This window comes from Vicia villosa, unplaced genomic scaffold, assembly GCF_029867415.1.
Source record: "Vicia villosa cultivar HV-30 ecotype Madison, WI unplaced genomic scaffold, Vvil1.0 ctg.006012F_1_1, whole genome shotgun sequence".
Lineage (NCBI taxonomy): Eukaryota > Viridiplantae > Streptophyta > Magnoliopsida > Fabales > Fabaceae > Vicia > Vicia villosa.
Genome location: NW_026706713.1, coordinates 16,322 through 35,822, shown reverse-complemented (window position 1 = coordinate 35,822; position 19,501 = coordinate 16,322). Strand labels below are relative to the sequence as shown.

Here is a 19,501-nt window from a genome sequence, read left to right as displayed (position 1 = left end):
ACAGAGGTTAGGCAGGACCTCTCTTGTTTGAGGGGGAATTTGGCATCCCTAATTCCTCATTGGGGCTGGACCAGCAACAGGTCAACCATTGGTTTGGATGAAAAACCAAGGTTTTGAACACTTATATCCCCAGCAGAGTCGCCATTTTTCTGTGGTGGTCGTTTTCTTTACCTCCCCGTTTCACTTGGGAGGACGGCACGCTAAACCCTTCACGCGAAATTTGGAAGGAGAATGCGCCCGTGGTGGGATGAATTTTATTTCAGTTCTTCCTACGATATCACACAAACTTTCTTATTTGTCCTACGAGTAGGAAAGGGAAAAAAAGATCTCAACTAAACCCTAGGAGTTTGCTAAGTGTGGGGATTTTACACCTAGACTAAAAATTCTGGAGTCCGGGAGGTCGGTTATACATAGGGAAGTGTTTAAACACCCTACATATCTGTAGTACTCTACAGGAACCTTCTCTGTGTCATTGTGTTTGTGTTTATTGCTAATGATTGGGAAAGTTTCTCCTTTGTATTAGGAGAAGGAATTGAATTGATTTTAAAAGACAGACAGACAGACAAACTGACTATTTTTGGTATTTTATTAGCTCGCTGAGATTCCTTGTGAACCTCATGCCTACATATCCCTAGTGGAAGTCAGAGCTTAATGTAGTTCGGGGAACTAACTAGGGAAATTAATTATTTTTGGTGCCTTGCTTGAAGCTCAAGGTTGAAGCTTGGAATTAAATCTCTGTTTACAGTAAAGAGACATGAAATTATCTCTACAGAGAGGTATTTGTACTATTCTACCACAAACATTTAAAGGAGTGACAGAATAACTGAATTCATTTCATTCAAGAGGGGGACCTTACTTGTGTATGTGCAAGTATACCAGTCAAATGCCTCTTAAATGAAAGAAAGATGCTCATCCAAATTAGGGAAAGTTACCACATGTCTGGGTTTTACTGCCAGCTCATGCCTTTCAAAATCCTAAATGGGAGACTTGATTAAAATTGAAATTGAATGTTTGTTTGTTTGAATGTGGTAGAGTAGTAAAAATATCTCTCTATGGAGATAAGCTATGTCTATCTACTGTATAAAAGATTTGACTTTTAGCTGGCTTGTATGAGGCCCAAGCTTGAGGCTTTTTGATTGATTAATTAATATTATTGACTCCGGGAGATGACTCCACTGGGGGTTAATTACAGGGTATTTTAGTGTTCTGTACAAAGCCCAGAATTGAGGCTGACTCTACTTAGGGAGACTCTATTTATGTGCCTTGTACAAAGCCCAAGGTTGTGGCTAACTTTTGAGGATAATTGAATGACTCTATTTTATGTGCCTTGTACAAAGCCCAAGGTTGTGGCTGACTTTAGCTAGGGGAAAACATTATTTTCTGCCTTGTACAAAGCCCAAGGTTGTGGCGGACTCTTAAATGAATTAAGTATGGATGACTATATAGGGGAAGATCCTAAGTGTTAGGAATCTTTGACACATGAAAGATATGGTTTATCTGCCTTGTACAAAGCCCAAGGTTGTGGCTATTGAGTGATGAAGAACTCACTGGGGTGACTCTATTATCTGCCTTGTACAATGCCCAAGGTTGAGGCTGACTCTTGACAGGGGAGTTTTATTGTTTGGGTGCCTTGTATGAAGCCCAAGGTTGAGGCTAACTGTTTTTGTTGGTTTTGACTCTACTGAGGAGGTTTTATTTATTAAAAGACTGTTTTTCTTTGGAAGCTAACCCTTTCCAGGGATTTTGACTCAGCTGGTGAATCTGTCTGTTAAAAGACTGACTTTTATCATGTTTTTGGAGGCTGACCCTTTCCAGGGGTTTTGACTCTTTTGGGGAAATTATCTCCTAAGAGAAATGAATCTTTATTTTTTTGACATTTTTTATTAATTGACTTTGGAGGCTAACCCTTTCCAGGGGTTTTTATTGAAATGATGGATTGATTTTAATTGACTTTGGAGGCTAACCCTTTCCAGGGGTTTTATTGAAATGAAGGAATTTGTGGAAGCTAACCCTTTCCAGGGATTTTGTTAAAATGAATGGCAGAAAGATTATCTAATGGAGACTTCTTGTTTAAAGCCCAAGATGAAGGCTGACTCAATGCTGAGGATGACCAAAACATAGATCCTAGACTCTACTAAGGAGGATTGATGAAGATAAGGGTGACAGAGACTGTCCATGTCTCTCATTCCAAAAGGTGTACTCAATGCAAAATTGAGACAAACTTAGCTTGTTTAAAGTCTGGTTTAAATTGGAAGAAACTCACCAGGGTAGGCTAAACGGTAACTAAAGACCTGTTCCTATGTTTATAAGAAACCTGATGGGTCCTTGTATACAAGCTCAAGAGGAAGCTGGAAATGCTTTTAAGAAGCCTGTGGGCCCTTGTACAAAGCCCAAGAGGAGGCTAATCGAGGGTCCTTGTTATAGCACAAGAGAAAGCTATGTAGTTTTGAACTTATTTTGGCTCTAAGCAAATGGGTAAGAGGTTTCACCGGGAATAATTCCTCTTTGGGTGGATGTGTCCTATTTATTTGGATTCTAAGGTTTTTGCCAAGATGTTTCACCGGGAATAATTCATCTTTGGGGTTTGAACTACAGATCTCTAATTAGGAAAGAGCCTTCACCGGGAAGACATTCTCAATCCTAGGTCATATTCCTATAATATATATATAGTTTTAACTGTCCTAAGGTTTATACTCAAATGTAGTTCTAAACTAATATATGCACAGTTTATATTTGACAGTAATTTAAATAAAGACTGTAAATGGAAAGCTTGTAAAGCCTAACCTGGATGGAGTGGAGGCCATTGAAGAAGTATGTACAGAGCCTCAACAGTATTTTTGTTGTTTTGTTGATAACAGTTGAATATATATAATAAACACTTAATGGTTTTTGAAAACAGAAGAAGTGAAGATGGACAAAGGTCACATAGGTATCTGAAGAGTTTCACCGGGAATAATGCCCTTCAAATACCAGAAGAATGTTTTGAAAACAGAAAGAAGATTTTGAAAATACAGTTTTGAAAACAAGCTAAGAAGAGAAGGTTTTTGGGACTTACACTCTATTAGAGGCCCAGTACTTTATAGTACTGGTTATAAAAGCAGTTGAAAATGATTTGAAATGATACAAGGTTTTGTTGTTTGAAAACCCTAATCATTTGATTTTATCAGAGATTGAAAACAGTTTTGAGATTTGACAAAAAGTCAACTTAATTAAAGCAAAGATGAAATCTATACCCAATTAAGACCTAAATAATTAGGGTTTTATCATAAAATTATTCACAAAGTAATTAGGTTAAAACAAGATGAATATATATTTTAAAGTATTTAAGAAAACATTTAAAACATACTATTTTAAACCTAATTAAAATACATGAAATAAATAATATTTTTATGATTTTTTTGATTGTTTATAAAATATATATATTAATCAACAAGTGTTAAAAAAATGAAGTCAAAATGAATTAATTTGATAAGTTAAATAATTGGTTAAAGTTGTGAAGGAATTAAGTTAGAAAAGTGGTAAAAAAATAGGTTTTGGTCCTAGCAAGGCTTGAACTCACGCCCTTGAGGTCATCAGTCCAAAACAACACCACTGAGCCAACGCGCGCTCAGTGTTAGTGACTTGCCTCCATTTGGTCATATTTCAAAACAAGTTGTAAATCCTTAAAAAATAAAAGAATCAAAAAGTCTGGGGCGAGGGGGATTCGAACCCCAGACTTGTGGCATGATGATACTAAGGGCGCATGTGTGGCCACTAGGGCAAGTTGTTTAGTCATTAATAAAACGCATACCACTCAAAATAAAATAAACTCTGCCCTGAGATTTGAATTTTTGCGCGCCACCACCATCTTCATCTTCAACCTCAAGCTCTATGAACTTGAATTTCTGAACTCACTCATTTCTCAATCATTTGCCATGATGTAAACACGAAACTTGCTCTGATTTCACTCACGATTCTAAATATGTAACTAACATAAACTAATATTAACTACATCTAACTAATTTACCAGAAATCGTGAAGAACCCTAAAATTTCAAAATCAAATTAAATGACTATACTGAAAGATAAATGGATGATGATAGAGGGTTTTCAATCCTCTGATGATGCTGAACAAGATAGAATCGAGCTATTTCACAAAGAGTACTTAAATTATAGAGGTGAAGTTCAGAAACTTACCTCTGAAAATGGAGGTCGTGAGGATGATTGAGGGCACCTGGGCTTGAATGAATGATCTCAATAGCTTCCCTGAGACTCAATGATGCTAACTGGATGCTTATTGTAGCCTGAATCCTTCTGAATTGTTCTATGGACCTCCCTCGATTTCAGCTTCAAGTGAACATGGAGGTTGTTGAATTTGGAGTTACAGATGAGCTGCAGCCATCTGGTTAGCTTCACTATGACCTGAGGAGTGTGTCTGGATGATTGGCTTGCCTTGAAACCTTCTGAATCACTCCATGGACCTCCAACTGCAAGTGCTCCAAAGTGAGAGCAACAATGGTGTTCCTCCACCTACAGAAGTGATCCAGGTGCTTGGATCACCTCAAATGACCTCCCTTGAGATGTTAGAATGCTCACTTCCCAAAGATAAGCTTTGGTTTGAAGAAATCGATTCTTCTTGCCAAAGAACTTTGAAAAACAATGAACAAGAGGAGAGAAAGAGAAAGCAAGTAATATGGTTGCTTTGGTGTGTTTTTGAATGAGGAATGCATCTGTATTTATAGGCAAATGGATCAGTATAGCTGCAGAGGAGTGAGCTTCCTTAGTGAAGTTGATTTGCTTTCTTAGCCATGAAGGAATTTTGCAAATATCTCTTATGCAATGATGAGAAATTTGATTCCATTTGATCAATCCCCTAGCCCTCGATTTTGCTTGATCTTAGGGGACAATTCTGAGCCAGAAATGAGCTCTAATTGGTTGGTGAGAAGATTCCTTGGGTGATTCATCAATTTGCCATAAATTCACAAATGTAATCATTACATAATCACATGTTCTTGTTTTTAGAATCTTCTTCAATCCTTATGGCATGGTGAAAATGAATGCATGGCATGATTTCAGATGTGTTATGGGTCGTGTAGCATCCATAAGAGAGGTTATTTGCACAAAATTTGCAAAGTCCAAAAGTGTCCATGACCTATAATTTTACTTCATGAGGCCAACTTTGAACAAGCATAACTCTTAGCTCAAATTGAATTTTGAGAAGGTTGAACACAATTTGGAAAGCCCTAAACATCTACTTTAAATCATTAGTTTATGTCTTCTCCAAAATCCTTTGGGAAATTTGTGAAAAATGAGGCCAAAGTTGGAAGAAAACTAGGTTAAAACACTTAGAAAAATTTCTAAGTGTTTATGACCTAAACTTCAAAATCTCCAAAACTTCATAAATGGTTGATCTTTTGAAAAAAGTTCCCTTGCAAGATGTTGTTTTATTTGGCAAGATCTACAACTTTCATGTTGGAAGTTTTTTTGAGTTGTGTAGGTGAAATTTTGAGATCTCACCATGCCTTCAAAAACCCTAATTCCCGACTTTTCGCTCCTTGATGAATTTCTTTGAATTTCTTTGGCCAAATGACTTTGACATCCATATATTGATGATATTGATCTTTGAAAGTCATTTTTTGACCAAAAACCTTAAAAGTCAATGATGATCCTTCACAGTTGACTTTTTCCTGACAAAGTGAATTTTTGGGCTTTTGTGTAGAAATAAGATCTTCTCCCCAAATGGATGATATAAATGGATTATATGGAGGTAGTAGAGATCCTTGAATCATGTCTTGAGTTTTGGATTCATGCCCTGATCAGAAGTCAACTATCTTGGTGAATTAGGTCAAAACCCTAATTTGTCGACCATGTGAAAGTAATGACTGTAGACTTTGAATTGAAGTGTGATGTCCAGTAGACCTTGTAATATGAGTTATTTGAAGATGATTGATGTCTTTGAATGACCCTCTGAGGTTTCTTAGGGTTTCCCAAATGTGATCCCTGATTTTAGTCCTTGATAGGCTCAAAAACTCTAGTCTGGTGACCTGAGTATACCTGCACTCATATGACTGGATGTCTAATCAATCATAGATGAGAAAAGTGAAGTTTTTGAGCTCCATGATTGTATTAGAGACTAATCTTTGTATTGATTGATCCTTTGCCTGAGCTTTCTTGTCTTTGAGCATCCTTGATTAGGTACTAGATGGAGAAATGACTGCTCTGGGTACTTGTCTTGACCTGATGAAAAATCCTGAAGATATGTCATCTCAGGGGGGTCAAAAATTAGGGTATGACACCTCTATATCTTTTGCCGGCCAAACTAAGTATGTAGCGTCTACGATCATCTGGTATCTCAAAAGTCCTCTTCAAAAAAACATACGCATAGTGTGTTAGTATAAGTAATTTAAACAATTTATCGTCAAGATAATAACAACAATTACCCATATATGATATATACCTGAAGCTCGTCCCAAATCGCTTTTTTTTCCGCATCCAACTCTAAACTTTTCAGATTCCATTTAGCGACGGAGACCGGAATATGCATACGAACAAGTGTACCAATATAACTTGTCAACTTTGCAGAATTAGGACCAATTGCTTGATTTTCATAATTCCATTCCAATCGGTATACTAATCCTTGGTCTCTATGTCGAATGATTCCCTTCATAATGGTGATGCCTCGTGCAACTTCTTTTGCTTCAGTATCAGGTGGAGCATTTGTATCCGGAGCATCTCTTTCTTGAGCATCTCTTTCTTGTGAGTTTCCTTGTGAGTTTTCAGGTGGAGCATCTCTATCCGGAGCCATTGAACCTGTATCAAACAAACTAAAGCACATTAGTACACTATTAATAAGCTAACAATCTATACAAGTAAATCGGAAACGAAATCAGTACAAATCAAAATAAGCGTCAAAAAAGAAAGTTGTCGGAATTGAACGAAATTTACATGGCTATGGTAAAACGTCCCCACGGACTCAAAAAAAAAGTCGGTTTTCCGAAATTCAGACCCTAAGCCCGACTTTTGATTACGGGCAGAAGCAAAACCGATAAAAAAACAGTCCCGAAATGTAAAGATAAGTGCATGAGCAGCTCCGGAATCGTCAAAATAGTATAGTTACATGTAAAGAAGTCAACAAACGGATACATGGTTCAAAAGTTATGTACAAAACGAGAATATGCACCAAAATTGAATAAGTACTATACTATTGAATAAAACAATCGGTACTATTTGAATAAAGCAAATTAGTCGGAATATGTATACTATTACCTTTATCACTAACGTCTCTTTCTTTTCTTGGTAGGATTGTGTTCTACGCGTCTCTTAACAACGCGGACGGTTGGATTGATCCAAATACCCTCATTATGATCATTTCTAGTACAAGATTCATTCTCATTTTGATCGTTTCTTGTACAAGATTCAATGCCAACACCAATATCACCTTGATCTTCAATGTTTTCATCAACTATTTTGTTAGATAAAAGCACTATAGACCATTTCGTAATTGTCGGATCATTGACATAGAACACTTGTTTAGCTTGAGAGGCTAGAATGAAAGGCTCATCTTTGTACCCTACCCTATTGAGATCCACTTGCAAAAATCCTGACTTATCCATTCGTATGCCACTATTATTTTCAACCCACTTGCAACCAAATACAGGAATCTGAAACTTCGCGTAATCAAACACCAAAATGCGCTCGATAACCCCAAAATATGACAAATTTGCAAATTTCGGATTTAAGTCATTCGCACTTGATATGTGCATTGCTTCAGCTACCAAGGTAACACCACTATTTTGCATAGTACTTTTATCATCCTGTTCTTTGGTATAAAATGTGTATCCATTAATTGCGTATGCGCTATAAGAAAGCACAATTACACTTGGACCATAGGCTAAACATCTCAACCTTTCTGTCACTGAAGCAGGATCTGAACGATAATTTGAATAAATATGATCCCTAAACCACGGTATGAAACTTCAATTGTGCTCTCGTACTATCCAGTTCTCATTTCTATTTGGATTTAAATCTCGGAGAACAACCTTGTGCATTTCAACATACGGCTCAACCTCGATCTCATTGTGCAGAACATACAAGTGCGCTTGATCCCGTTCGACCATTGGTACTGTCACAACTTTATTTCCAATTAGCCTTTTTCCTTCTTTTTTTCCGACAATATGAGATTTGGGGAGTTCAATTGATTGAACATTTGACAGATATTCAGTACAAAACTCAACCGCTTCTTCAACAACGTATCGTTCGGCAATACAACCCTCCGGTCGACTTCTGTTTTTCACGTACCCTTTTAATATTTTCATATAACGTTCAGCAGGGTACATCCATCTCATATAAGCTGGTCCGCACAATTGTGTCTCTTTCACAAGATGAACGACTAGATGAACCATTATGTCAAAAATCGAGGGAGGAAAATACATTTCAAGATCACATAAAGTAACAACTATCTCTTTTTGCAATGTTGGTAAGATCGCGGGATCGACCACCTTACTGCAAATAGACCTGAAGAAGAAACACAGCTTAGTTATTGCACTTCTTACTTTTTCTGGCAGAATAGAACGTATACCTATTGGTAAAAAATGTTCCATTATAACATGGCAATCATGCGTCTTCAAACTCTTTAACTTGAGGTCTTTCATGGACACAAGTCTTCTAATATCTGAAGAGTAGCCTTCTGGAACTTTAACTTCACTGAGGAACTTACACAATGTTTTCTTCTCCTTTCTAGATAGAGTGTAAACAGCAGGTGGCAGATATGTTCGTCTTCCTTTCGTCACGGGTCCCAATTCAGTTCTCATTCCCATGTTTACCATGTCCTTCCTTATGTTAAGGCCATCCTTAGACTTTCCTTGTATATTGAGTAACGTACCTATGACGCTGTCAAATACATTTTTTTCAATATGCATAACATCCAGGAAATGTCTTACGTACAACGACTTCCAATATGGAAGTTCAAAAAAAATTGACTTCTTCTTCCACCCACCCTTGACAAGTGAATGTGCAAAAGGCTTGCCAAACTGAGTGCTCATATCTTTCACCTTTTCAAAAATTTGATCACCTGACAAAAAAGGCGGGGCTGTACCATGTTCGGCCTTTCCATTGAATGCTTTTCTCCACCCACGGTAGTGATGATTAGAATTTAAGAATCTACGATGGCCGAGAAAGACATTCTTCTAACAAAGCTCCAATCGTGTCGTATCGGTTTCGTCTTCACAAACAGGACACGCCTTTTGACCTTTATTGCTGTACCCGGATAGATTTCCGTATGCTGGAAAATCATTAATTGTTCCAAACAACATCGCCCTCAAGTTGAAACTTTCCTTCCTATACCGATCGTAAACCTCCACATCGTTCTCCCACAAAAACTTTAAATCTTTGATTAAGGGTGCCAAGTATACGTCCATGTCATTCCCTGGTTGTTTAGGCCCAGAAATTAGCATAGATAACATCATGTACTTACGCTTCATACATAGCCACGGAGGTAGGTTATAGATCATAAGAATCACAGGCCATGTGCTATGCGAGATACTTTGAATACCATGCGGGTTCATTCCATCAGTAGACAATGACAATCGAAGGTTTCTTGCTTCTTTTCCAAATTCAGGATAATCAGTATCAACTTTCATCCATTGTGGTGAGTCTGCCGGATGTCGCAACTTTCCATCAATAATTCTTTCATCTGCATGCCAAGTCAAGTGTCTTGAATCGGTCTCACTATGATACATGCGTCTAAATCTCGGAATTATAGGAAAATACCATAAGACTTTAGCAGGAGACAACTTTTTCTTATATCGAGGGGCACCACATTTAGGACACTCATTCAACGCTACATACTCGTTTCGAAACAAAACGCAATCGTTTGGACATGCATGTATCTTATCATAGCTCATGCCAATAGAGGACAACATCTTTTTGGCTTCATACGTTCGATTGGGAAGAACATTATCCTCTGGTAGCATATCTTTCATAAGGGCTAATAACTCTGTGAAACTTTTATCCGACCATCCATTGTCCGCCTTTAAGTTGTACAACTTTAACACCGCAGACAATCTTGTGAATTTTGAACAACCATCATACAACGGTTTCTCTGCATCGCTTACCAACCTCTCAAACATTTTGGGACAATCCGCAAGATCTTCTTCAAGCGCTTCTGCAATCTCTTCGACTCGATCGCAATCGTATGTGTCTGTGCAATCGTCGTTTGAAGCATACTTCCTATTACAACTCGACTCAGCATTCCCGTTACTTTTCTCACCATGCATTGTCCAACATGTATAACTTCTATCAATTCCAAACCGTAGTAAATGGGATGCCAACTTATTCCCGTCAACCTTACCCCCATAACAGCAACCCAAGCAAGGACACGACATTCGAAGCGGGTCTTCGGAGTGCGCAACCGCAAACTCAACGAATTCCCATACCCCTTTCTCGTACTCTTTCGACACTCGGTTTGATTTCATCCATGTCTTATCCATGTCTTAATTACGCTAAACAAAAACGGTCAAACTTTCACTCTTCATAAGTAACCCCTATGGCGAATTCAATTCACAAAGTTAGTAAGTTCATCACTTAACGATTAACGAAATTGACATCAAGAATATTCCACATGTCGCAATAATGAGTATTACTTAATATAATCTAAAAGTTACAAAGTTAGTAAGTTCATCACTTAAAAATCAGAGAATATTCCACATGTCGGAATAATGAGTATTACACTCATGTCTTAATTAATTAAGCTAAACAAAAACAACTAATTATTAAGGAACAGAACGGTATAATGCGTTTCTGTCAAAACGCAAAGGATACATGGAATGAATCAGAAGCAATAAAACGCAACATATTACTTTAGCGAGAGAGAACAATTAATTACCTGTATAGTAGAAAGCAACTTCTTGAATGAGATCAAACTTTCACTCTTCACAAGTAACCCCTATCTAGCAAAGATATTCCTAAAAAATATAAAATAAAAAACTTAATTGAAGAATATAAAAATTAGGTCATAATCCATAGCTTAAAAAAATCAGCATTGTATCATTATGTCAAATGCATTCAAATTCAAGTAAACTCACAAACTAACACAATTTTCAAACCAAAAATGAAACAAGATGCAAGAAGTCACATTGTACCATGAGAAATTGGGTTCAAAACAAGTTCTAAATCCCTAAACCAACATCCCGGAGAACCATGATATACGTATAAATTGGCTCTCAAAATTCACTTCAAACAAGTTCAAGATGAAAGAAAGTAAACTCAACCATAGCCAAAAGATCTATCGATCAACCAAAAACATGCATATTCAAATATCAAAGCTCAACGATGTCTTTAGAATCAAAATCAAATAATATCAATACAAAATATGACTTAATTCCACTTTAAAACATGAGATCAATTCCAACCACCTTTGAATCAATTAACTTAGAAACCGGGAAGCCACTACACCAACCTATTAACACATACTTAAGTTCACTTCAAACATGTCTTACACAACGAACTCGGGCAGCCATGAACATGAACCAAAACCAAAACTCAAAGAGAAGCACAATATCATTCAAACTCAACAATACACTCTAATGACATTTAATCAAACATGTAATATGCTTCATTCTCATCAAACATGTAATAAACTTAATATGAATCTATTTGTTTTACTATAGAAATGCTATCAAATTTATTTCAGGCATTTCATCAAACAAGTTGCAGGCAGAAAAATAACAAAAGAAAATGAAGCCTAAAACTCACCGGCGGTGAGGTTCTGGATGAAGACGGAGGAGAAAACGAGTGTAGACGGAGGGACGCCGACGGTGGTGGATGGCACCGATGGTGGTGGACGGAAGGGCGATGGAGGATGATGAAGATACAGTGAGGGTTTTAATTTCGCGTGCAGAGAACAGAAAACGAAAGAGAGAAAGTGAGAAACAGTAACCGGTGAGAAGCGTGTTTTTGGTTTTAATTTTTAGTAATAAAGGCTACTAAAGCGCTTCTGGAAAGCGCTCTCATAGCCTGGTCTATACCAGCGCTTTTGACTAAAAAGCGCTCTCATTAAATCCCCCCTATAGCAGCGCTTTGAAAAGCGCTTTAATAGACAACCCTACCAGAGCGCTTTTGAAAAGCGCTCTCATACCCCCCCTACCAGAGCGCTTTTTAAAAGCACTCTCATACCCCCCCCCCCTACCAGAGCGCTTTTTTTGCATCATTTTCCCTTTGTTTATTAATTTTGTTTTTAGCGAACCCTACGAGAGCGCTTTTGCTAAAAGCGCTTTAGTAGCTGCGCTGCTACAGCTTAAATTTGGCGTAGTGAGAGAGAGAGAGAGAGAGAGAGAGAGAGAGAGAGAGAGAGAGAGAGAGAGAGAGAGAGAGAGAGAGAGAGAGAGAGAGAGAGAAACGAATCAAGAACCATAAAATTAAACTTTAGGGTTTGTTTGGATAAAACATTTAAATGAGATAAAATATGTTTTTTAAGAATTTAAAATGACTTGATCAAAATTTATTGTTTGAATAAAAAATACGTTAGAATGATGTAAATTATAAAATATTTTATTCAAGTTAAATATTAGGAATTTTAAATTACACCAAAAAGGAAAGAGTTTGAATTTGCTACAAAATTTGAATGTTAAATTATTTATTTATTTATTTTTTAATAAGTAATTATATAAGAAATCGCACTAGGGGTGCAACCCTTAGAACAAGAACTCTATAAATTATTTATTATTAATTTTTCAAAATTTGCAAAATGATCCTTATATTTTATGAAAATTACAAATTTATTCCTAAAATTTCAAAAATTTACAAATAAGTCCGTCATAATTTTTAAATTTACGAATTGGTTCTTTGAAATTTTCAAAATTTACAAATTAGTCCATATTTTTTATATTTTAAATTTGGTCCAAAAATTATAAATTTATAAAAATGACCAAAAAAATTTAACAATAAATCATTTTAATAATATATCCAAATAAAAAAATTTAAAATTGAATGAATTTCAATTAAATGATTTGAATTGCTTAAAATTTTTAAAAATTAACAATTACTTGAAATTGAAAGAAGTTCAAATAGTTTTGTAGTGTTATAGTTGGTTTAAGGCGAGAAGCTTAAATTCATTGTTCAGACTCATCTTCGGGGGCACAATCATTTGAGATGCCTTGACTTGTTTAGTTTTTTTTTTTTTTGTTGTCTTTTTTAATAAAAAAAGTTAATATTTTCTTGTTTAATATCCCTTCCAGTAAGATCTTTTATATGATTCTAAATTCTAAAGGTTTAATGGTGGATTTTGCATGTATGTTATTATTTTTATATAAATTGATCATTGATCTAAATGATTTCTTACCATTTTGGTTTAAAATTGGTGATTTGAAAGTTTTAAAATGATTAAAACTGTAATAAGAAAATTTAATACTAAAACATAATCATTCATAATATATTTTTATTTTTAATTTGATTTAGGTTTTAATTGAAATCATGTTACAGACAATCTTTTCATTGATATTTTCTTATAACATAAAATTTATTTTAAGAAAAAAAAAATAAAAAACCTGACTCGGGAAAGAAAATAAATAAAAATAAATTTAGATTATATTCAAATAAAAATAAAGAGCTCAAGATTTATACCTCTAAGTAGAGTTATATATGTAACTGAACTACTATGCAGATATTTTGTTTTTAGAGGATGTTCATTCCATTTTTAAAGGATTTTCAATGAGGTATGTAAGTAGTTCAAAAAATATATATGATACCATGATTAATGTCGTTCATAGTATATATGATATATTATTATTTTTTATCACCAATTGGGAAAAATTTACAAGCATATTGCATAAGTATGATGTAGAATTCTAACGACACCTTATATGTGTAGGGAAATTAAAATAAAATCATTTAAAATAAAATGGAAAATGATATGTGTAAGAAACAAAATACAATTTTATTATTGATTTATCAAGTAAATGTTACAACCAATTCAATACTTAGAGCAATCAGTAGGTTTAAACGAAATAATATGATTGTTTAGGTCATAACCAACTAAATAGTCTACTTGTACATTATTTCCCCATATGCCCGAATCACGTTCATGTGGAAAAATAGAAAGGCATTCAATCTCTTTAGACAAAGAACTAAAATAGCGCTTAAAATCTAATTTAACATCTCCACCACTAAAATGTGCAATAATTATAGGAAAATTTAGTTTTCTGGATGGAGGATGTTTGGATGTGGTATTATAACAAAGGTTAAATTCACCACTATCATCGTGAAAGCGCTTTAGCTTAACCATTTTTTTGATTGCTGATTCTAACCTATAATAAAAATGACGAGGAACCCAAGTTACATCTGAACCTGTGTCAATTATGATGTTATGTGTAGAAACATTTACTCCTTTATTCTTAAACCCACTGTACGTTATTCTTTTACTTCCCACGCTAACTGCTTTCAAATGTAGATAGTAATAGTCTACTTGATTGTTTCCCACCAGTTTGACCATAGGAGTAGAAACAACATTTTTACCAGAAACAATAGCAGCATCTCCAAAATTAAGCTTACTGGATCGATTAACATTTCTAGCACCAATTAAACAATATGAAAATCTTCCATTAGTGTAAGATCCCAGTTGTTTTATAAGTGAAATAGGTCCGCTTCCAAGACCAATTACACCAGAAGTTTTTCCTTTATAAATAAGAGTATTGGTGTGTCCACATCCTATCATAATTTTAGGAAAAGAGACAATAGATCCAGAAGTGGATTCTAATGTAATTGTCTCTAAAATAAGATCTCCTTGTGTTTTTGCACTACGACCATAATCTAATGTATACTCACAAGCATCTCTATCATTAGAACATGTAACTTCTACTTCTGTAGATTTACATTTACTAGAAGAACATGGAATATTTTGGTAACTCGGAGATTTTGAAGGATTAAAAATAAGAGATGATTGGTTGTAACATATATTACAAGGTTCACATTGAAGCCAGATTAAATTACTACCTGAATCCAAAATACCATAGACTTTAAATGGTGGTGTACCAATAGAATAACTCATGAGATACTCACCACTATCATAGGTCAAAGATGACTTAAGATTGTTTTTAGTAAGAGAAAATTCTGAATTGAGATAATTGACACGATTGATAGAACGGTGTAAAGCATTAGTAATTTGTTGAGATTTAGTTTGGATAGGGTTGTAGAGTGGTGATTTATAAGAATCACGATGAATAAGTTCAACACTAAAACCAAAACAAACTATTACATTAGAAAGACAGAAAAAAATAAAGATAGAAAATGAAAACTGTGACATTGTTCTTGAGATTTGAAGGAAAACTCCATAACCCAAATTATATTTTGTCATTGCCTTTTATAAGATTAGAATGCAGAAGCAAAGATAAGAGCATCCCTAAGTAGACAATTAAAAATAGTAAATATATGTATAATCACAAATTTATTATTTTTTTATAAAAAATCAGATAGGTTAACTTGTATTCCTATTTTAAAGATTTGATTTGATTTGATTGACCCAAAAAAGATTTAATTTGACTTTTTTAGTTACTAAATATAATTAATATAATTACATTCAATGCAAATAAAATTAAAAATAGAAATATTTCATTGCATGAATATCTTTTTTAGATTAATATATTATATCTATTCAATATTATGAGAAAATACCCTCTTTTAAAATTTATAAACTAATCAAAGTATTGAATTTATGACGAAATTATGTAGTTTTATTTTTTTTTTAAATTATTAAAATATCATTTCTGAATGTATTTGTACAGAAAATTATACCTCTATAGTAATGTTTTAAAAAACAATAAAAACAATAAAAAACTTGTAATTTCAAGTTAGATACCTAAAGAGGGCTTTGGCTAATGCATAAGTATTTTCCTTATGCACCATGCATAAGTCTACATAAGTCATTGGATCATGTTTTTAATCCAGTATTGAGTATTGAGTATTGAGTATTGAGTGGTGAATATTGAGTATTGAGTAATAACAATTGATATCTAGAATTTGATCAAATGATCCAATAGTCCATAATAATCTATGCACGGTGCATAGATTTTTATCTATGCACGGTAACTGCACCCCCTAAAGAGGATATTTAGGTTTAATTAGTCTTTCCGTCTTTATATTTTAGTACAAGATAACATCCCTATTTTAAAGAGGATATTTATGTTTTCTGCAGCCTCAATATTCTTACGCGGCGTTTTTTTTTAATAAGCAATTGATTGAAAAGCTCGCACTAGGGGTGCAACCTTTACAAAAGAACGAGGCACTATGATAAACGATTGTCGGATAAAGGAATTTTAAACCATTCGTAGTAGTTTGGTTTAAACTTCGTATATCCACAACCTAACCATCTCCAAGAGAGAAATACAATATTAGTACACACCACCTCAAAACTAAAACCCCCCCTAAAAATCATGACATTTCTCATAAGCCAAATACACCAAAGAGTAGCTACCCAAACGAAATTGATAGCGATTCTACGCTTGCTACCTATCACCTTTTCTTGGATGACTTCGAACCTAAAGAAATCTTCCGCATTAATGTCCTCCGCTATACCGAGCCACATGAAGACATGGTTCCAAACCGCTTTCACCTCTTGGCAAAGGAAGAAAATATGGGATGAGGATTCAAGAGAGGAGCCACACATCACACAATTTGGACACGATACACTAGCTACACCTTTTTTTAATAAATGATCTCTAGTAGGAAGCCGATCAATGAAAAAGCGCCAAGTAAAGACCTTAATCTTGGGAGGAAGTTTAAGATCCCACATTACCTTCAACGAGTTGATCACTTGATAATCCCAAGCAAAAGACTTAGCGCTATCAATCACGGAAGAAATGCTCGCAACGGTGAACTCGTTGTTATCGGCTAAGGACCACAAAAAAGTGTCGGAGACATTCTCGCTGGGGCTGTACGCAAGGAGGCAGTCGCGCAGCCTAGCCCAGCTGCTGCCAGCTACTGCCGTGGCTGAAACAGAGGCGCCGTGAATAGAATCGGCCGTGAAAAGGCCTTCCAAATCCCACCTAGTAGCTCCACCATTCCACTCAAAAACCTCCTCCACCGTACAAAACTTCTTTGTTGATAATTCATACAAATCCGGGAATTCGAAACAAAGAGATTGTTCTCCCAACCACCTATTATGCCAAAAAAGAGTATCCTTACCGTTCTTGCACACACATTTGAAGCAACCGGAGAAATCATTATCGAGAATTTCATCCAACACATTTATGTTGCACATATCTCTCCACCAAATGGAATCGTCGCTTCTATGCAAAACACCTCTGTTATCTTGAATCCTAATTTTTGGAAAAACATACCTCACCTTGATGAATCTCTTCCATATGGCATCGTCATCATGAAGAATTCCCCACTTCCATTTCAAGAGAAGAGCGTTATTCATTTCTTTGACATCTCTAATCCCCAAACTCCCCTTCGCCTTAGGCTTGCACACCACCTCCCATTTGACCCAATGGATGCACCTTTTATCAAGTCTACCGCTCCATAAGAACTCACTTTGAATTTTCCTAATTTATTTTGCAATCTTTTCGGGAATCTTGAAGAAAGATAGAGTGAATATAGGGATAGAATTCAATACCGAGTTTATAAGCGTGACTCTTCCTCCCATTGAGATATTTCTACCCTTCCACGAAGATAAACGCCTCCTAATGTTTTTCACCACATCCAACCAAACTTTCTTCCTTCTAGGATTGTCCCCCACAATTAGACCAAGGAATTTGAAAGGAATCGCCCCTTTCTTGCAAGATAGAAAAGACAAGGCGGCATTTATGTACCACTCACCAACATTAACTCCAAAAATATTGCTTTTGGAAAAATTGATTCTCAACCCGGAAACCAATTCAAAACCTCTCAAAATCACCTTCATATTCCAAATGTCGTCGCAAGAAGCTTCGCCTAAAAGAATGGTATCATCCGCAAATTGGAGGATGTCCACACTATCATTATCCCCATACAAGAATGGCTTAAAAATCCCCATCGCTACCGATTTCTTCACTAAGGCGGTCAAGCCTTCCATGGCTATCACAAAGAGGAAGGGAGACAACAGATCCCCTTGTCTTAAACCCTTGTGAACCTTAAATTCTTTAGTTGCGCTACCATTAACCAAGACGGACATATGGTTACTAAAGATGCACGCTTCCATCCACCTTATCCACCTTATGCCAAAGCCCATCTTCACCATAGTTTCTCTAAGATATTGTCAAGATACGGAATCATAAGCCTTCTCAAAGTCCACCTTAAGCAAGAGACAACTTCTCTTCTTCCTTCTCGACCAATCAATAATTTCGTTGACCAAAAGAACACCATCCACCATATTTCTTCTCGGAACAAAAGCGTTTTGGTTGTTAGAAACAAGATTACCAATGACCTCCTTAATTCTAGCCGCTAGAATTTTCGCAATGATTTTGTAAATGCTACCCACCAAACATATAGGTCGGAATTCACCTAAAGATTGTGGATTGTTGGATTTTGGAATCAAAGCAATGAAGGATGAGGTAATAGATTTCACAAGAGAGCCTCTAAGATAAAAATCGTTACACATCTTCAAAACATCTTCCCTAATCACAACCCAAAACTTCTTGAAAAACTCAAGAGAGAACCCATCCGCCCGGCACTTTTGTTACCATCACACGCTCAAATTGCCTCCTTGATCTCCATCTCCGAGATCGACCGCTCTAACCTCAACCCCTCCGGCCCACTAAGACTCTTCAAGACCACACAACTTAAATTCGGCCTAAGCTCCTCCGTCTCCTCAAAAAAAGACTTGAAGTGATTGAAAACAAAATCTTTGACCTCAATGGCATCCTCAAGAACACCCCTACTAGACACAAGAGAACATAGAGAAGTCCTCCTTCTTCTCCCTTTAAGGGAACTATGAAAGTATCTTGTGTTGCAATCGCCTTCGGCAAGCCATAATTGCCTCGATTTAAGCCGGAGAAAACCATTCTTTTTATGAAGATTTTCCCAAAACGCAATGGCCGCCTTAGATCTTTTGATCACTTCCTCCTCCGGAACGTTACCTGCAAAATGAGCAAACTTGTTATCTAAAAAGTGCATTTCTTTTCCCGCCTCCTCTATGTTAGTATCGATCCACCCGAACACCTCCTTGTTCTACAAAGATAATTTGGATTTAAGGACCTTCATTTTCTCAACAAGGCAAAAATCACCTCTACCCTTCGTCTCCACAGAGTTCCACTCCTTCTCCACAAAGGAAAAAAGTCCTTGTAACTAAACCAAAGATTGTTAAATCTAAACGGTTTAGGTCCCCAATTCCTTTTGTTGTCGCGAATCCAAATGGGAGAGTGATCTGACACTTCTCTAGCACCTATACATTGACCCTCCACCTTCCAATCATCAATAAAGGAAGAAGACAAAAGAAATCTATCCAATCTACTCATCGCACTCCCACTTCTATTAGACCACGTAAATTTCTCTCCAGTCGTAGGTGGATCCACTAACTCCATCTCTTCGATAAAGTCCATGAAGTCGGTCATTTC

The 19,501-nt window shown here is 35.9% G+C and overlaps 1 protein-coding gene across 1 annotated transcript; it reads right to left on the bottom strand.

Annotated features, from left to right (window-relative positions):
* Nucleotides 1-17,517: 17,517 nt before the first annotated feature.
* LOC131642884 (uncharacterized mitochondrial protein AtMg01250-like) lies at nucleotides 17,518-18,120 on the bottom strand. Its single transcript, XM_058913049.1, has one exon. The coding sequence runs from the start codon at nucleotides 18,118-18,120 to the stop codon at nucleotides 17,518-17,520; it is 603 nt and encodes a 200-aa protein (XP_058769032.1).
* Nucleotides 18,121-19,501: the final 1,381 nt, after the last annotated feature.

Excerpts from the sequence above, each read along its gene's own strand:
- LOC131642884 (XM_058913049.1), bottom strand. The coding sequence starts at position 18,120 with ATGTCCGTCTTGGTTAATGGTAGCGCAACTAAAGAATTTAAGGTTCAC.